The 20,147-nt window shown below is 48.5% G+C and overlaps 1 protein-coding gene across 3 annotated transcripts in view; it reads left to right on the top strand.

The window, feature by feature from the left end:
• Positions 1 to 20,147, top strand: part of YAP1 (Yes1 associated transcriptional regulator) — a 110,103-nt gene that overhangs the window by 84,571 nt on the left and 5,385 nt on the right. For 2 of the 3 annotated variants that reach the window (XM_044257786.1, XM_044257785.1), the window contains exons 5-7: positions 4,630 to 4,808; positions 6,666 to 6,713; positions 17,658 to 17,788. In XM_044257786.1, the coding sequence (XP_044113721.1) occupies positions 4,630 to 4,808; positions 6,666 to 6,713; positions 17,658 to 17,788 (358 nt within the window). The remainder of the gene's footprint in view (positions 1 to 4,629; positions 4,809 to 6,665; positions 6,714 to 17,657; positions 17,789 to 20,147) is intronic. The other variant, XM_044257784.1, reaches the window with a different exon arrangement.

The following is a 20,147-nucleotide window of genomic DNA, read 5'->3' as shown; positions in this document are numbered from 1 at the left end:
GCTGTTTGTTTTAGGGTGCAGTTTATGGGGTGTGCACCGCGTGTGATGGCGTCTTAGATGAGCTCCCAGCTCATGTCGTTGAAGCAGACTTTCACGGTGGATGAGACATGTCCATGGGGAAGACACCAGGCCTTGCGCTGGACCGCCAGGAACGGGCTTCCACAGAGGAGGAGGATGCCTTGAAGGCTGATGTGAGGCTTAATCTCCACTACCCGTTTTGTTCCAATTTGGTTTTATTGGAAAAATATGCATATCTCTGTGAATCATAGCATGCCTAGAAATGCAAGTGGCCTGGAAAAGTGGGAGAAGGCAGAGGGCGGAATGGTTATCTGTAGAAGGAAGGATCTTAAAGCTTAGAAAGAATTGGTCTGGAGAAGGAGCAAGGTGCCCTCTGTGGCTCATCCTCTTTTCTCTAGGCTGTTATCTCCACAGCGTCTGTCGAAGGGACGTGGGGGCATGCCCAGAGTAGCCGGAGGAGCCGAGTACGGGACACGTTACTGGGTTGTGTCGGATTCTGGTCGTGGTCGCTTTGACGGTGAAGACCACAACGATATGTGTCAGCTGTGCACCTCGTGTCGGCGGCGAGCGGGTGTGCGCAGTTGCACGGATGAGGCTGTTGATGGGTGCCTGGCAAATCTTAGTTCTTAAAATTCTTGGCTTTTTCCTATGCATTTCCCTACAAAATACACTACAAACCATGATATGGAATGTAAAGCCATCTATTCTTTGTAAAGAGCAATCATAAATATTTTCATGGGGCCTTCTGAGAGACTAATAAAGCTTTCCAACAATATGGGACAGCAGATCCTGTTTTGACGTCCCTTCTCTGCTCTGCCAGACAAAATACTAAAAGCAGATAACCAAAAAGATATAACTGGGGTCATAGTTTAAAAAAAAATCTCTGTGGGTCAGAAAATAAAATCCACATACTGTACAGTGAGCAAGGGCAGGCAGGACCAGGGGCCGACCAGGGTTAGGGACCACCGCTCCCGAGGATGTCAGGACTGCAGAGTGGTAGGAACAGGGGAGATAAGACTGAAACAGGCCCTGGTGCCAAAGCAAGGATTCGACCCTGTGTCGAGTCGCAAATTTCAGGAATCGATGCGCAGAACTTGTTCTTTAACCGCAGTGCAGTTAAATTAGATCCCAATAAAATAGTTAGCTTTGAAAAACTGTGGTTTGCCTTCTTGGGTACTACTAACACATATCATTAATGTTGTGATTAAAACTGTGGTTCATGGTATGGCATTAATGAACAGAATGGAAAATCCAGGACCATAGAATCTAGCCGTTTAGTCTGTGATAAAGATGTTTCTGGGGGAAGGATATACTTCACATGCATGTGTTGAGACTAATAGGCACAAAAAAATAAAATTTGATTCATTCACACCACATTCCAGGATAAATTCCAAATGGTCTGGATTGAATTGCCAAACAAGTATATAAAAAGGAAGCATATAGTTTTTGAATTAAAAACTATAATGAATTCCTTTGCCATCTGGGCATGGGGAAAACTAGCTCAAATTTCAAAAAGATTGATAAATTTGCTTAAAAAAGAAACTTGTGGGGGAAAAAAAAAGGCAAACTAAAGAAACAGATGGAAAACAGGGCAATTATTTGTGGCGTATGTACTGCCATAGTTGTCTATCCCTAGCTTGTGGCGACAGTCTGTAGGAGAGTATGTAAAGACTAATAACCCCGGTGGACAAGATAGGAAAACAATTGACGTTGAAAAAACACATGGCCCTTAAAATTGGGTAATTGATCAAACTTTGGTGATAAAAACTAGCAAAGTGAAATCACACGAGCCATTTCTCATCTTTCAGATTGGCAAAAGTCCAAAAGTTCAGCAAGGATTTGAGAGAAAAGCAAGGTTCCCTTAACGCATTACTGGGCCGGTGCAATGAAGTGTGCCCCGTGGTGTGAGAGGCAGGAAGGGAGGGGTTTGCTGAGAGCGCTTGTTTTCCGCCACTAACAGCTGTCCCCGCTACGACTCTGTCCCGGATAGCCGAAGAACAAAGTGAGGTGTGTATGAGCTGACTCCGACGTAGTGGACACCTGACGGGAAATTGGTTGAATGGAACCCTAATTAGCTATTTTATAAAGGAAATGAGAGAAAACCTGGATATTGTGCTTTGGAGTGGTCCCGAGGGAATGTCCGTGAGTGAGAAAAGGGGACTGGAGTAAAGCAGTCTAGCGCGGGTGCCACCGCAGGTCCCAGAAGCCTGCATGTCTTTGCTTGGACTTCTAGAACGCCTGGAGCACTGGTGACTGTTGGGCGGGCTGGTGCTGGCAGGTGGCAGGTAGATGAGTCTCCAGAGTTGGCGCGCACAGTGTCACCGGTCACCCTCGATGGTGAGTTGGTGGCCGAGGCGGCCTGGAGAGCAGTTACTCAGCTGCCTTCCCTGCAGCCACTGGCGGCACACGCCCAGCCCTGACGGCTCAGAACCTTCCGGTCGTGGTCGTGTGGAGCGGACGTTCAGCTCGTGCTGTTTGAAGGAACGGCCTATGTGCGGAGGGTAACACATCCTCACTTAGTAGAACCTCCCTTCTCAGCAGAAGAGAGAGAACACTCAGAAGATGGGGGACCCCTGGGAAAACCCTGAGTGACACATGTGGACACTGTAGGACTGGAGGGCTGCGCTGCTGACCTGACAGTCCATGAGGCGGTGGGTGGGACGGGAGAAGCAGAATCAATCGTGTATTGATTGGAAAGCTGCACAACAAGCATGGAGAGTTTGTCTGTTTTTCCTGCTTCTCTGTATGTTTGTGGAAATCATTTTGGAACTTTGAAACATGTTTGGAAGCTTAACAGTCTATTAAGTAGCTCATGAGTTAAACGGAAATTGAAGCAGAAACTACAGGTATTTGTAAGAGAATTACACTTTAAAAAGGGAGGACACAGGAAGAGCATCACTTAAAGGTAAATGTACTGATTTCAGTGCTTCAAGAAAAGATTTAAACTCAATAACTGGAAGTCAAGAAGTTGGAAACACAGAAAGCCTGGAGGGAAAAGGCAGGAGCAGGAGGTAGGATGCGGCGGTGGGCACCCTCTGCGCACACAAGCGAGGGCCCTGGGGCCGGACTGAACGAAGGCGCAGACATGGCGGTGTGTCCTCGGTTCTGTCTCCGCGTGCGGCTGGCCTCATGGCAGAGTTGGCCAGTCTTTGGTGACGTGGGTGGCAGCATTTGTGAATTGTCATATCCCAGATCGTTCCGTTTCTGCCTTAGTGAGAACTCAGCTCGGGTTTTTTAGCTCCAGCTTCAGGCCGGACACTGCGCAGGGCCCCCGAGTACATGCACATAACTTGGGTCCTCGGCCCGTGCCCATGGCAGTATCAAGAGGGCAGGGCTCTGGGAGAGGCTGAGCCTTGTGCTCCTGTGTCCCACGCCTGTACCGGGGGCCCACGAGAAACCCTTGCCAGGGGGTTGGGCCTGTGCCTGGGGACCCCAGGAAGTCACAGGAGTGTGGTGGGACAGACAGGTGTGTCATTTTGCGCTGTCCTCACGTCCTGGGCTCAGGATTGTGTTGGAGGTTGTGGGACAGTGCTGTTCTTCCTTCAGCGTCTGCAAAGTTGTTAGGGCCTGAGGTTTTCTTGGTTGGTGTGTATTAAACATTAAGTAGAAGCAGGGACCCAAAAGGTCACCTGGAACAGTTGGTATGTGTCTGAAAGGTGGTATGTCGTTCCGTTTCTTGGAATAACTGTCTGCTCAGGAGGCTGCCTGAGTTTGGTCCGGGTGGTGTCCGTGACAGAAACTCCCTGGTGGGAGAATCCACGGTTCCTGATTGTCACGTGGTTATGGGGGGCCCAGCACAGGGCCCGTCCCCACCACCGGGGGCCAGTGTCCTGTGCCACAGACCTCCGCCCACTGTCCGGGTGTGCCTGGGCTCCTCATTCATCGCTGTCACCTGCTTGCTTCGGAGAGGTTCTGCGTGTGTTTCAGTCACTTAAAAATGTTTGAACATTTTGTTTATTTTTTAAGATTTTATTTTTAAGTCCTCTCTCCACGTGATGTGGGGCTGAACGTCCAACCCTGGGCTCCCGTTGCGCGCTCCCCCAAGCGAGCCAGTGGCGTCCCAAGGATGGGGCATTACAGCAAGCTTTACTGCTCACAGTGCTTTGTGCCATTTGCTCTGGGAGCTGTATTTTTTATTAAATCTGTATATATTATAATTTTATAATGAGCAACACGTTCACATCATTCACATTTCAAAAGTCACCCAAAATATCTCTGCAAGTCTGTCCTCTCTTCACAGTTTCCCTGCTGCAGAGCCGGCAGAGGTTAGTTGGATCTGAGCCGTCTGTCACTTTTTCGTACTTTTGTTCCACACTCGGCTCTTAACCTGCGGCATCCGCAGCCACTGCGTGTCCTCCAGCCGCTGCGTGTCGTGGGAGGTGCACACTCCCTTGTGTCTCCTGACTCTTGTCTTGGGTCTTGTTCAAGGACACAGGGCAGCGACAGTAACGACCAGTTAACACAACCCTTGTCCTAGGGATGAATTTTCAGCTTATTTCCAGTCCCTGCCAAAAAGGTGAAAAGGCTGTGTTGACTATTCCTAGTTGCTTTTGAAAAACTCCTTTCCCTTGGCTACCAGTGTTTTAGGCCAGATATTTTGTTTCCTTGCAGCCATGAACCAGAGGATCAGCCAGAGCGCCCCGGTGAAGCAGCCTCCACCCCTGGCCCCGCAGAGCCCTCCGGGGGGCGTCCTGGGCGGCGGCGGCCCCGGCCCGCAGCAGATGCGGCTGCAGCAGCTGCAGATGGAGAAGGAGCGGCTGCGCCTGAAGCAGCAGGAGCTGCTCCGCCAGGTGAGGCCCCGGGGGAGAGGCCGCCTCCGCTCCCCGGGGAGCGCTGTTCCAGACCCGGCGGGGGCCCCGAGGGGCCCGTCCACAAGGTGCTTCCCAGGGAAGCGTTGTTGAATCCCAGAGACCCCAAGCTTAGGAGATCCCGTAGTGCCTTCCTGGTGCCCGTCCTCGGGGTGGACAGGGCCGGGGTCTGCTCCCGGGAAGTGCCGTTGCGCTCCGGGACAGTGGACCGCCCCTGTCAGAGCCGGGGGCTCCCAGAGGGGAGCTGAGTCCAGGGACCGGGGTGCAGCCTTACCGGAGCAGCGTATGTTGTCATTTTCCTAGAGGTTGTTCTGACAGGAAAACAGTGCGATTTTGAAGGGGGCAGAAGGTGAAGGTGTGTGAAGACCGACCCTCCCGCTCTGTGTCCTGAGTCCACCCCTCGGAGTGGCCGGAATGGTCAGCTTCTCACTTCTCTGACATTGTTTCTGTCCACAGACACAGAACACATGTATCTACTGTTTTTCTACTAAATTGTAGCCTCCCAAGTGTAGAAATTAAAACGTCAATGACACTCCACGTTTCTGTTCCCCGGAGGCAGGACCCTGGCTCAGGCCCGTTAGTGACGTGGGCCGCATCCCAGGAGGGTCGCTGGACGTGCACAGACGTGGTGCCGTCGCCGGACTCTGACATGGGATTGGAGAAACTGGGCCCTGGGGATGGGGACTCGGCCCTGGAGGTCCCAGATAGACCCACCTCTCAGCTGTCTGTGCTGTCCGTTGTCCGTCCGTGTAAGGCCAGCGCGCTGGGCCCCGGCTCTGAGCCCGGACGCCAGGGCGTGCTTGTTCAGGGTTCGAGGCCACAGAGTGGTTGTCACGGACGGATTTCTTAACCTGCGGGGAAGGTGTAGAAAGGAGGCACATTAACTCAATGTTCTGGACCTCTGGCTAACAAATGTCTGTAAAGAAAAGATATTTCTCATTTAAATAAAAACTCGATCATCAGAGCGAGGCGGCACCATCGAGAATATGACGATGGAGCTGCTAGAGGAAACAAAGCAGCCTCCGGGCCTGTTTCCGACGCTGCCCCTGAGCGCTGGACGGCCCACGCACACGCAGGTCCCCTTTACACATAGGAGTTGAAGACTGTCCAGACCAGGAAATCTTACTAAGAGTGAAGATCTATTAATGTCACCGTTCATCATTTTGCTGTATGCCATTGATCAGCCTGGGGTTTTGTTCGTTTTGTTGTTTGTAACGTTGTGTTCGGGTGGGCAGTGCTGCTGTTTGTGAAGCTGTTCCTTCTGGAGTCTTGTCCTCCCTCCTACTGTGGGTGACGGGTCCGAGACCAGCCGCTTAACTCCCTTCAAAGGCAGCTCTGTGTCTTCCTTATCACCAGCTGTGTTGTCTTTCTCACTTCCAAGTGATAGACCTGCTCCAATTTCACACTAATAGTCTGTTTATTAGGATTTTTTGGGTTTTGTTTTTTGGCAATCAGTATAAATTCAGCAAGTCTCAAGTCTTTGGCTTCCTGTGAATTTCTTCCCTTGTTGGTTGCTCTTACCGCTGAACATTGAATGACACTTTTCCTGCTCCTTCTAATACTCAGAAGCAAAGAAACTTCCTGACCAATATCCAATTTTGTTTGAGTCCTGACGCCTGAAGCCTGCTGTCCTGTCCTCCGTGCTGTTCAGTGCCCCTGAGGTTTCAGTTTGTTACGTGGTGACCCCATCGGCTCCTGTCTTCCTCGGTCTGCTGCTTCTCGGGCTGGCTTGGGAGTTCTCTCTGTGGTGCTATGTCTGGATGAAATTTGTAAGTCAGCCTACATAGCCAAACCATGTGGCTTAAAGTAATTTTTATCCATCTTATTTTTTACTCTTAGGCAATGCGGAATATCAATCCCAGCACAGCAAATTCTCCAAAATGTCAGGTAGGCTCTTAATCTGATGTTTTAGCATTAAAAAAAACAAAAAACAAAAAAAAAGATACTAAATTAGGAAAGCAAGAAACTTGCGCTCCAGGGTCCTGTCCTTACTGAGCGTCAGCCCAGGGGGTGTGACTGTGAGCCGTCTCTTCCCGAATAACGAATGTTCCCACTGCTGTTTCCAGAAGGTCTGCACGGCCGGCTTCCCTCCTGCTCCTTCCAGAGAGCGTCTAGCACTCAGTTTGATCATGGAAGTCTCATTTTATTCCGTATTTAAAGTGTATTATGTCCCTGTCAGCCTTGAGCTGTGTGTGATTCTCCTGTGCGTAGCTTACGGCAGTGTTTGTAATGATGGACAGGAGCTATGCACCTGACGGGGACAGACCGGCACAGCTCATCTCCTTGGGCGGACTACTGTAAGACCTCTTAAGAGAGTCACAGTAGTATTCTTAGGGGAAAAAATTCTTTCCAGGGCTTCCCAAAGAAAGAATATCACAATTATCAGAAGAGGGAAGGGCCTGCTTGGGTCGTGTTTGGGGTTTCTTTGTTGACTTTATCAGCTTGTCTCCCTGATGAACCCCAGAGAGCACTGGTTGAAAAGGAATCTTATGTAGATGGAGAGATTGTGGCCATTTGTCCTAACTCAGACACTTCCGTGATCGAAGGGAAGACTCTCAGTCTTGAAAACAAACAGACTCTCCGTGCTCAGGGTTCACAGGATGTAAAGGACTGAAGACCTGGGGGGTCATTGCACTTTTCATGGGTGGGCAGATGCTACCATGTGCCCCTTGTGCACTGCGGGGCTGAAGGGCGTGTGTCCGACTGAGCTGTGGAAGCAGGAGTTGGCAGAGCTCCGCTCATTTTGGATGCGGTCATTGTGCCCGTCAGAGTCCATGCTGATCAAGTCAGAGTCCCTGTAGAGACAGTTAATTTTGGGAGGGAAACCTCGCTTCCTTAACCCATAAATGCCTTCTCGAAGCAAGACATCAGGTGAGGGGCTAACTCCCGGAAGTTGTCTTCGGTGGAGAGAGCGCATCCTCGCGGTGAGGGCCGCCGTCATCATGGAGGCCTGGCCAGAGCCCAGAGCATGGGTCTTTAAGAAGTGAGGATACATCCCGTGCTTTAGCTCTGAAGTGTTTCTGAAAGAAGGCTTCTCTTCGTGATAAGTGAGGTGGAAACTATGATAAGTGAGGTGGAAGCTAAGATAGGAGAAGAAATTAAATGAGATTTGGGTTTAAGCAAAAAGTCCTCCATGCCAAAAGTGTTTTGAGGTTGTTTCTTTGTTTTCCTACTGAGATTTTAAACCATAAATCTGATGTAGCTTAAGGTCTTTCTTTCACACTTGAGTACAAATGTAAATAGTAGCCCTTATTAAAATGATCAGGCGTTCTTAGATTTTCTTTTTAATAGCTTCAGAAAAGTTGAGACTTACAGAAAGTCTGTTAAGTTTATATGATGTTAATTAAAATTACGGAGTTGATTCCTTAGATTTAGAAGCCTGAAAGAGGTTTTTTAAAAATCAACTTTGGATGTGCTGGAGAATGGAATACTGGTTTGTTATGTAAGTTTTTATTTGTCAGTGTGTTCGCCTGGCAGGCGTGGGAGTGTCCGTGAACCTTACGAGGTTTGGTGCGGGGTTACGTTTGGAGTGGCTCCGAAACAGAATGTGACGGGGTTTGTGTCAGTCAAGCCTGTGTGTGCTGACGTGTTTTCTGGGTGACCTTCAGGTAGTTGCCAGGAAACAATTTCACAAAGAGGGGTCTTCTCTGAAGTGAAGATCTGGCTTTGTAGGGGGTTGCCGGGAAAGCTGGGAAGAGCTTTCCTGTCTCAAGGAACAGAATGTATGAAGGAATAATGGAGAAAGGGGGACAGATCCAATATTTGAGTCCTAAATGCTGTTCAAAGTGCCATTTTACTTTTCTGATAGGAATTAGTGCACATGAGCTAAGCAACACGAAATCCGTATCATCGCTCTGTAATTAGATCGTAATCATACACATGCTGTAGCATGTGGGAAGGTACCATACTTCAAAATGTTTACAAAGGTAGTCATTTCAAAAGCTATCTTTTAATTTTTACCAAATAGGATTAACTACACAGATCTGTGTTCTGGTCACATAGACTGATGTCAGTATGGGACAGGTTAACGTGGAATTCTGAAGAATTAAGACCACTTTAAAGGATTTTGTATATCTTAGTTAAAGGTAGAGATTAACATCTTACTTTGTTAGGGTTTGTTTGCAAATTTTGGAATAACTTGTCTTCAGAGAACTTAAAATTTTAAATTTCATTGTGATTATTCATTACTTTCATGCTTCAAAATTTTTGTTTTCAGAAGAAACTTTTTGGAACTATAAATGTTATCTTCACTCCCAGAGGTCGAGTCTTTACTGTTCAATTTTCCAGCTGTATCTTTTTAATACATCAGTTACTTCTTTGTAAATTGGGAGACCTTTAGAGAGAGTTGGTTAGGAAGGCGTCACAGTTTCTGTTTGAAAGTCTTGGGAAACGGAACACTTTGAGAAAGATAGCACCCCTCAAGTGTGAATGTTTTTACCTTCTCGTGCCTGAGAATCTGGTTCCCCAGGATGGGTGAGATGATGAAGTGGGATTGCAGAGCCCCCCGCCCTGGGTGTCTTCAGTAGCCTCCTCTCCCTCTCCGTCTTCCTCTGGCTGCGTGCACTCTTCTGTCCTCTTGCCCTGATTCTGGTCACGAGCACGTCCCCTCCCTCTTGCTCCCCAGGGTTCTCCAGTTTCTTTATAAGGCCTAGGTCAAAACCTGTCCTCATTGGCCTTCTTTAGGATTCTTGAAACAACTCCGAGCGTAGAAACAAGACTGCTGTGTCTAGCTGGAATGAGTATTAGTTGCCATTCCCAATGTCGTACACATCGTGATCAGCCTCTGGTTCAGTGAGGGGCACAGCCCATTGTGTGAACGTGCAGCGACTGTATCACACCACTAGCCTGTGGAGGTGAGGACGGTTGGATGTCCGCAGTTTCGGCCAAATGGAGCAAAATAATAGCACTGTTCAGGGCAGTGTGAGAACAGTGGCCGTCAATCTTGTTTTCCCTGAATTTAATAGCAGTAAAGAATTTGGCTTTTTGTTCGTCCAAATTGTCTTTCCTGTTAGCAGACACTAGAAAAGCTATTTCAGAGTCCAGTTAACTTTTACCAAGATTCTGTCTCCTCTTTTTGAAGTCCTAATACTAAATAAACTATAAATTCATTTAGGTGTTTTCTCATGAATAAAGAATTTCATGTGTTCTTTTTAATAGGAAAGTTGGAAACTCTCTAAGCCTCATACTTGCATAGGTTATCTCATTTGTTTTATTCATCGAGGTGTCTATAATTTGAAGAATGTTAAAAAAAAATGTATTCCTTTGACATTATAATTAACAAAAATTATAGAAGACCTAATTCTAGAGATCTTTCAGAAAGAGTGTTGAATCCCAGGATAGTGCTGGAAACACGAAACTTAAAGTCTGCTTTCGGAGATCACCTTTCAGAGTTCAGTGTGCTAACAGTCCCTAGATCCATGTGTACATGTTTTTTAAGTAAAAAATGTTCTGAAGTTGAAGATAATTTGGTAAAATGGCACACACATTAAAAAAAAAAAAAAAGAAAAGAAAAGAAGCATTCTAAACACTGGCCAAATGTTTTAAAATCCCTGCCGACCTAATGAAATGCTCTCTGCTGGAAGTAGGGCACGGCAAGGCCCGTCTGGAACCACTAGAAGAAATGCCTTTCTTCCTCCTCTGTTTTTAAAATTGTGGACATACACTGCTGTCGCTGAGACAAACTGTTACAATGTGTATTTTTAGTTACTCTCCATTTCTAAATTTGGATTTGTAGTTCACTAAACTAACCTTCCTTAAGCAAATCGATGACCCAGAGGAAAACAGCTGAACCTTCAGTCCTGTGTTGCGTGTTCCCTAAAATGAACGCCCCATTCCATAGCTTCCTGTGCGCTAAAGACAGAGTTGCCTCAAGAAAGGGATTAAGGTTGACGTCGTGTGTTCACAGAACCTTCTATAAGTGGATTCGTGGCTGTTCACCTACCACAATTACTTTGGGATTCACTCGTGTATGTTCGGTCTCTTTATTGTTAACTGGTGTTCCGTGGTGGGGCTAGCTTGCGATACTTATCTTTTCACTCATTTGGATTTGTTCCAGGTTTTGACTTTGTGGGGGGGTGCGGTGGGGGGGTGGTACATGCTTTGATTTCCCTTGGATACTCTTAAGAATTCAGTAACCCAGGAATACTCTCAATGTTGCCAGACTATGGAGTACTGCCTTTCTCCTTGTTTTTCTAAATGATGTGAATCAAAGTACTGATTTCATATGGGTCCAAAATACTTTAACTATCAGATACATCTAGTTTTGACCCTGTGGGAAATGATACTGCTCTTTAAGTGAGAGGAGGGGAAATATGGAAAGGAACAGTGGCTCATGGCTCTATCCCGAGTCCATGAAAGTCCACTGTATAAAGCAGGCGAACTCGTGTTTTCCCTTACAAACCATCCTGGAAAGTTCCCTTCAGACCAAGCTGGGACCATCCGTTTTACTTACAGTGCAGAGGGCTATGACTCCAAATGTGTCCCAGATTAGCTAAGATTTACAAGCTCAGTGGGAAAAGCTGCCACATTTTTGTATTATTACAGAAGACTATGAGCTAAAAATACTTGCTTCATTTAGAAAAAGTCAAATACTCTAAAAGAACTTTTTGACCTTTGAAATACAGAAGCATGATTAAATTCTGGCCAAATTTCCTATAACTTGCCTCTCCGTTTTTGAAAGTCTGTCAAACTATTTATTCTAACTACCTTTGGGAAAAAGAGAAGCCTAACAAACTTGTATTTTTAGCTTAGTATTCTAATTTTAGGCATTTGTTCAGAGTAAAAAAAACTCCTTAGAGATAGACATAACTTTCAACATGAGCTGTTTCCACTGAAATCCGTTTTTAGAGACGATCCAGTTACATCCCAAGCTTGTTTTTGAAGCAGCTGTGCCAGATTTACCCAGTTACAGAGTAATGTCCATATTCATCCAAAGTGTGTTCTGCTAAAACTACTGTATCGCACTAGAGCAGACTTAACTCTGTATAGGTATATATACATATTTACAGGCTTTATTTTTAAGTGCAGCATAAAAGAGAAAGCATTTCTATGGAATGTATTTTTAGGTTAAAAAATTCAGATTATGGAACTTGGTTTTATACTTATGCATATTATAATAATTTCTCTCTAACGTCACCAGTAGAAGGTCTATACAGCTCAGAAGCAAATCTTGAGTATTCTTCTAAAATTCTTAATTTTATGTAATCCTGTCCACCCTCACATTTCAGTTCTCGGCAAAGGATACAAGGAGTTCTGATGACTCCTGACAGTGAAATGTCCTCCCCGGGAGCTGGACGGTGGCTGCAGGGGCTCCCTCTGACTCCGTGCTCCTTTTCCTGTGGGACCTGATGAGGTAGAACGTGGAGGAAGACACTGCCCTGGTCCCACCTCTGACACCTGCCTGCCTAGAGCTCTGTCTCCGCGCTGTGTGGTGCGCGCGCGTGTGCGGGAAGTGTGGGGGTTTGTTTTCCTGTGCAGTTGGAGCCCAGTCCTGAGTCAGAAGGGGAACTAAGGCATCAGTGCATACAGTTTCCTTCCCGTTTTCGACGGTTGGTTCCAAATATCGACAGAATTTTTCCATCTTCCTTGTTGAACCCAGTGAACTAAATGAACAACAGATGAAAATATTGACATTAAGGATTAATGGCTTGAGGAGGGGCTGTAAGTCAACTTTAAGTACAGCAATTTTGTCTTCAAGTACTGAGCTGTGTTAAGGAAGTATCCATTTGGGGATAATATGTGGATAAGTTATTATACCTAGCTGTTCAGAAATCACTTAGGGGGTTCTATCAGTCCTGTTCTTTTTGGTGTAACTAGAAGTTTCAAAACTGAGCTGAGTATTCATACCTTGATACGGTTTCTACAGCCTGTGTAGACGTGTCATTGGCCTTCTCACGTCCTGTTTGTTTGCATGCCAGATTGGTCCCTGTTTGGTTGATCACCCTGACGGCCTCCCACTAGCACCAGTGGAGTAAAATGACATTTTCTCCTTGACCCTTTTAGGCTCATGTTAGATGAGTCCCTAGATGACTCTTAGTCATGACTCAGACACAGCTTTGGTAAGAAGTTTGTCTCCAGGCCTTTGTGGTCCTCGGGCATCTCCAAATTAATGTCCTTTGTGAGTCTGGATAGTGGGTTCTGCACTGCGTGCCGACAGAAATTCACTTGCCAACGATAGCAACAAGTAAAAATTGGGCAGCTTTGAACAAGCAAAGTGTCAAAATCCAAAGTAGCACCTGACAGTTAGCTTTAACTTTAAAAGGTAATCTCAAAAAAGTGGGAACTTTATCAAGAAGAGAAAAATAAAAATTTATAAAAAAATTGTAAAAATAATAACCGGCTTATTGGTTATTTTAATAATGACTTACTAGCCAGTGTCCTGTCCTGTGCTCACTCTGCAGAAACAGGTGGGGGCCTTTGATGGGAGTGGGGCACAAACGGGGCTCTTGGACGGTGCCTGCAGACGCTCCCAGAGTTCGGGAGACCTGCAGCCTCTGGTTCATTGGAGCCCGGGCTTCGATCGTTGTCATGGCTGTTCTGTTTACGCCCTCATGTTCTAATAGCAACGTAAATTCTTCGAGCATCGCTCTTCTTTGCTCCCAAACTGTCCAGTCATTCATTTGGTGTCCCCTTCAGGGACAGAGAAGAAAGAAAGAAATTACAGTATCGTGTGATAAGTGCTAAGCGTGTGTCCCATACATGCTCAAGCCTGGTAAAATCCTCACGGAGAGTTACCTGGGGGGGGGGGGGAACTGAGTCTGAAATAGGAAGGAAGAAAGATGTGTTCTCGTCAGGAAGTGCGTGTGGAAGGTCCTCCCGCAGGCCCGTGGGGAGGGCACGCACCCTGTGCTGGAGAACGTGGAAGTGGGGTTGGTCCAGGAGCGGATGGAGAGAAGACGCATGACGGGAATCCCCAGAAGCCGCTGCAGAGCCCATTGGCTTTAGCTGGAGGAGGGGAGAAACCCCTGTTTTCTGAGAAGTTACAGAGATGGGTATGACTGAAGGTAGCTTTGCAGGGAGAAAGAGGGGATGGCAGGAGCCAGAAAACCAGACTCCTCGCTCGCCTCCGGGTCCTCACTGAAATGGGAGCGAGGTGAGAACAGGCTTGAGAGCATGTGCCAGATGAGGGGCAGTAGCCCTGAAGATGAGAAGAAACACTGCCCAGAGGACAGAAAGAAGAAAACCCGGAGTGGTACTGAGCACCCTTCGAGGCCAGAGACCACTGATTTGTAATAACAGTGTGGGTGGCTGATTTTTCGCCAGTGTTTCTTAGCAGTCTCGGTATAGAAATGAAGGGAGCACTTTCCTAACATTGGTTCAAGGTGGCATTTTGCTCTGTTGAGGTAAAGTTATGTGCGTATTTCAGGACGTGAAAGGTGCTCATGCGTATGTCACATGATCGCTCAGAGGTCAGGCTCCTAGGGATGGAGGAAGAGACCAGGAACTCGCCCATCCAGAGACGCTCAGCGTTCCTCGTCATCAGGGAACTAATAACCAGATCTGGAGGAGGTGGCTCAGGTCATGATCTCGGGGTCCTGGGATCGAGTACCGTGCCGGGCTCCCTGCTCAGCGGGGAGCCTGCTTCTCCTTCTGCCACTGTTGCTCCCCCTGCTTGTGCGCGCGCTCTCTCTCTCTAATATGTAAAATCTTTTTATTTTTAAGGTTTTTTTTTTTTTAAATTAAAGATTTTATTGATTTGACAGAGATCACAAGCAGGCAGAGAAGCAGGCCGGGGGTGGGGAGAAGCAGACTCCCTGCTGAGCAGAGAGCCCGATGTGGGGCTCGATCCCAGGACCCTGAGATCACGACCTGAGCTGAAGGCAGAGGCTTTAACCCACTGAGCCACCCAGGCGCCCCTGGGAAAAAACCCCACGAGATATTCCCTGACACATGTCAGAATGGCTAACAAATGACACAGAAACCGGTGTCGACAGGATGCGGAGGGAGGGGTCCCTTGTGCGCTGTTGCTGGGAGTGCAGAGGCGCAGCCCCGTCTGGAGAGCAGTGTGGAGAGTCCTCCATGTTGAATACAGAGCTACCCTGTGACCCTGCAGTTCCACCTCTGGGGAGTTATTTGAAGAAAACAAAAACCACTAATTCAAAAAGATATGCACAGCCCCTCTGTTGGCTGCATCATTATTTACAGTGACCGAGATGTGGCAGTGGCCTCAGTGCCCACTTAGCTGCCGGTCACTTACCAGCCTTTGTCCGTCGGTGTGTGAACGGATGAAGCTGTGCCTGGCCGTGTGTGTCTTTCCGTTTGTGACAACATGGGTGAACCTTCAGGGCCTTATGCTAAGACAGATAAGTCACGGAAAGACAAGTACCATGTTACATCACTTATAAGTGGCACCTAAAAAACAAAAAACCAAGCCCATCGACAAAGAGGACAGATGGGTGACTAGGGGCGTGCGGGAGCCGGATCAGAAGGTTCAGACGACCAAATTACAAAATAAGTAAGTCCTGGTGATGTAACACACAGCATGGTGGCTGTAATTAATAATGAACTGTGATTATTAGCTATAGTTAATAATGCATAATAAATGCAAATTTAAAAGTTGCTGAGAGAATAAGTCCTATAAGTCCTCATTCTAAGAAAAACAATTTTGTTTAACTGTGGTGATGGACGGAGGGTCTTGGGGGTCACTGCCCAGCATGCACAGATACCGGTCCTTGTGTTGTCCTGTGGGGACTAACGCAGTCGTCTGTGTTGCTCTTGCCTCAACGCATTTTATTTAATTTTTTTAAAAAGATTTTATTTATTTGAGAGAGAGCACAAGCAGGGGGCGGAGCACAGAGAGAGGGAGAAGCAGGCTCCCTGATGCGGGACTCCATCTCAGAACCCTAGGATCCTGACCTGAGCCGATGGCAGACCTTCACCAACTGAGCTGCCCAGGTGTCCCCTCAAAGTTTTTTTAATGGGAAAAAAAAAAGCCAGTAGACCAGGAGGAGAAAGAAGACAGTACTGAGTCCCTGAGGTTAGAGGGCAGCAGAGTGGGACTGTGCTCATGTGGGAACCGGGCAGGAGAGAACAGCGTCCCAGAACGTGGGATGGGTGTGTGTGAGGTTCCTGAGGGGGACAGCGTGGAGCCCGTGCCAGAGTGTTGCTGGAGCCGCCCGTGTTGCCATGTGCGGACGCAGCACCGTCGGTGGCAGCTGGTCGTGTGGGCTTGGTGCCACGGTGGCCAGAGTGGTGGGCTGTGCATACACGGGTCTCTGTCTAGACTGAAGCCCCATGGTCTCAGCCGGCCAAGTCAGGGGTTCTGGTGGGTGGAGGTGAAGGTCACTAGGACCCAGAAGGTAAAGGAGCTGTCACGTTGAATGAACCCTTCACCTAGTAATTAACGTGTAGGTGACAATGTCTACCGGCATGTCTGACAGCTACCATGATACCGAAGTGGTCGTGAACGTAAGTGGTATTTCCAGATACTGCAGATACTGCAACTATGACAGGATACGAAGCTGACCACGGATGGAAAGTCAGAGGGAGAGCAAATACAGCTGTTGGTCCTCTGTATTTGTGTTTGAAGGGAATTTCAGAACAAAGTTACTGAGAATGAAGGTGAATCTTAATCACCCAAGTTCATGGGCCCTCTGCATTTTGTCTCGATCCTCTGATTAAGAAGTCCTGCGTAGGGACACCTGGGTGGCTCAGTTGGTTGGACAACTGCCTTCGGCTCAGGTCATGATCCTGGAGTCCGGGGATCGAGTCCCGCATCGGGCTCCCAGCTCCGCGGGGAGTCTGCCTCTCTCTCTGCCCTTCTCCTCACTCATGCTCTCTCTCACTGTCTCTCTCTCAAATAAATAAATAAAATCTTAAAAAAAAAAAAAAGGAAGAAGTCCTGCGTAAAGGATGGTGTATTCAGCGGGCATAAACCTGAGTAAAAAGCAGAGGTTTCTGCAGAGGCAGAGCTCCTGGAGTAGGGGTGAGGGCGCAGAGGTGGGCTGTCTCCCTCGTGGATGTGCCTCGGGCATGCCTCTGTGAGTAGCCGCCAGTTTCCTGAGCAATAAAAAGCCACGTTTAAGTCAAACCAGAAAAGCCAGGGGATAGGAAGCCTGTGCTCCCGCAGACAGGAGGTCCATGGGATGGTGAGAGTCCCGGCAGGCATAGTCCGGGAGCGTGGGCAGAAGAGGAGGTGAGCGAGGACAGAGTAGCAAGGAAGGGGGTCAGGATGGTTGGAGGGAGGGGACCCAGCTTCCAGGTCCTGCCACCCTGGCGGCTGAGGCCATGGCCGTTGGACGCCCGGTCAAGGCAGGCCCTCTGGAAGCACTGAAGCGGTAGCGGGCCCCCGGCTTCGCCAGGCAGTCCAAGTGGAGTCCTGCTGAGGGACCGTTAGAGGCTCTGAGTGCAGCTGCAGACAGCGGAGGTCGCTGGGGACATGCGACAGCCCGTGTACAGCGGTGGGTGTGCTGGTGGCCCCAGTCGGTGTCTGGTGTTGGTTCTCCGCCTTGGCTTCCAGTGCATGCGCTGAACACAGGATCAGGTGAGGGTTGGTGAATAGAAATAAAGTGTTAAGAAGCATTCTTTTCTGAAAGACCACACTTGCCATCCCACCCCACGGCATGGGTTGGGGAGGGTCTGCGAGGTAAGAGGAGTATCACCGTGAGGTCAGGTCATGCATTGTAGGGTTCATAAGGATCTGGGATCCCTCGAATGTGTGTGACTGGACGGTAGAAGCAGTGGTCTTTCCGGGCAGGTAGCATGTTAGCTTTGAGCAGGTGCTGGACGCTTGAGCCCCCGTGCCCTTGCACTGCCAGCGGCGTTTTGTTTCTGTACCTCGAACAGTGGATTTGTTATCGGTAGGCTGATTGTGTTTGTGTTGGTTTTTCCTAGGAATTAGCTCTTCGTAGCCAGTTACCAACACTGGAGCAGGATGGCGGGACTCCAAACCCGGTGCCTTCCCCTGGGATGTCTCAGGAACTGAGAACAATGACCACCAGTGGCTCGGATCCCTTTCTAAACAGGTGGGTGGGAGCTGCCCCGGCCAGTGTCTGAGAAAGGCCATAGTTGCCCGCGTGCCCCCTCAGTGCTGGGCACACCCAGGGGGTGGCCGTGGGGGCCACGCCCCATGTTGAAAATGACCTTCTTGACAAACGGTGAGTCCCACCAAGCCCTGTGCTTCAGAGTCGGCTCCTGGGGTAGGACGTGTGACACGTTCCCACCCATGTGTCTGCTTCTGGTGAGTTCACATCACACAGTCCTGAAGGGGTGCGTGCGTGCCTTCCGTGGAAGTTCATCCTCAAGCTCCCTGAGGCCAGCATCCGGGCACCCCTCCCCTCCCCACCGGGCAGCGGCCCACAGCCTCCCCATCTCAAGGGCTGTTGCTCAAGGCCATGAGATGGAAGGCCGCGCCTCCTTCCGAAACACCCCCGCCACGGGCATGATCTGCTTGCAGATGCCTTTCAGCAAGTTCACACAGACCTCTCGTTTGAGCAGAGCGAGGTCGTGCTGTCCGGTGCAGAGCTGGGCTGGAGGCTGTGGGCTGACGGCCCTTCCCTGGAAAACACTTAAAACTAAGGTTGGACGACGGTTCATCTTTTTAGGTTGTAAAATATTGGTGGAGTTTCAGTCTTTAAAATATGGAGCAAATACTTTCTTGTCTTTGTCCTTTTAGGTTTTTTAAAACCAGTTTTAAGCAGTGGAATTTTAAAAAACATTTAAAGGCACTTTGGTTTAAGAACGTTACTATGCTACACTTAAATTTCTCACCAAGTGAATTGAAAACTTCATAATTCAGAAAATGAAATTTCTGGGGCGCCTGGGTGGCTCAGTGGGTTAAAGCCTCTGCCTTCGGCTCAGGTCATGATCTCAGGGTCCTGGGATCCAGCCCCACATCGGGCTCTCTGCTCAGTGGGGAGCCTGCTTCCCTTCCTCTCTCTCTGCCTACCTCTGCCTACTTGTGTTCTCCGTCTGTCAAATAAATAATATCTTTTAAAAAAAAATTTCTCTTATCCTGCCAAAACTTTTAGTACAATAGAATTTCCATCGTTTGATCAGTGTTTTCTTTCTTTTTTTTTTTTTTTAAGATCTTATTTTTTCATTTGACAGAGATGTAGTGAGCATAGCTGGGGCAGGGGCAGAGGGAGAAGCAGACTTCCCACTGAGCAGGGAGCCCCATACAGGGCTCAGTCCCAGGACCCTGGGATCATGACCCAAGCCAAAGGCAAGCATTTAATGACTGAGCCACCCAGATGCCCCCAATCATTTGCTGTGACAGGATTGGGGCTGGTGGCCTCGGTTCTTAGGTTTGATTTTGAAGGCCGTCTAAAATGTATTTTAAGTTCATATTTGCTCTTTTGACACATACAGTTTAAAGTTCTGCCAGAGTTTGAGTGTATGTGCACAAGGTTATAGTTCTGAAGTCAAACTGAGGTTAGTTAGGAAAGGTCAGAGCCACGCAACTTTTTCTTCCCCAACAAGGAGCATTTCAGATAATCTAATTCTAGTGTCCATCCGAGGGCCTGTGTGGGTCCAGGGGTAGAATCGGACAGCGTAGATAAGTGGGTGGACCCTCTGGTAGTCACGTGTGAAGATTCTTCCTGAGAACGTTTGAGGCACGCTGGGCTGTCGCTGGAGCTTCTGTTTTCTGGCAAAGATCATAGGCTATCAGTTCGTCGGCACTGTTACTCTAAGGGGGGACTTCTGGCCACTGTGTCGTTACCCCAGTCTGACACCTTTATCTGCTTGAATGTTTGTCAGAAACTCTTGAAGAGGGGCGCCTGGGTGGCTCAGTGGGTTATAAGCCTCTGCCTTCGGCTCAGGTCGTGATCTCAGAGTCCTCGGATCGAGCCCCGCATCGGGCTCTCTGCTCAGTGGGGAGCCTGCTCCCCCCCCCCCCGCCTGCCTCTCTGCCTGCTTGTGATCTCTGTCTGTGAAATAAATAAACTTTTTTTAAAAAGAAGAAGAAGAAACTCTTGACAGTTTCCCCGTTGCCTGCTACTGAGATCATACACGAACACAGTAGTTACATACAGAGTTCATACAGAACACACTTGTTACCCCACTTGTCACCAAGCTGGCTTTCAGCCCTGCTGCAGCACCCCCCGCCCCGTTACCCTGGGAGCCCTCATCATCAGGTCCAGTGTCCCCTTGTACCAGCCTCTTCCCAGCTCCCCCCTAGGTTCTGAGAGCACTTTGCTCGCACACCGCTTGGGTGCGATTCGTGAATGTACGCGTTAGCCTCTCCTCGACGGTACGCGTCTCTCAGAAGCCATCAAATACAGGTTTTTGTAGTTGTTGCGTCTGTCCCCAGAGTCTGGGCTGGTTCCAGTCCCGCGTGTCTGTGGGTTGAGTAGACCGGGAAGTGGCCCCTGTGCTCATCCC

The sequence above is a fragment of the Neovison vison genome, chromosome 7 (genome assembly GCF_020171115.1).
Source record: "Neovison vison isolate M4711 chromosome 7, ASM_NN_V1, whole genome shotgun sequence".
Taxonomy (NCBI): domain Eukaryota; kingdom Metazoa; phylum Chordata; class Mammalia; order Carnivora; family Mustelidae; genus Neogale; species Neogale vison.
The sequence above is the reverse complement of the archived record's forward strand: the minus strand, read 5'-3'. Positions and strand labels throughout refer to the sequence as shown.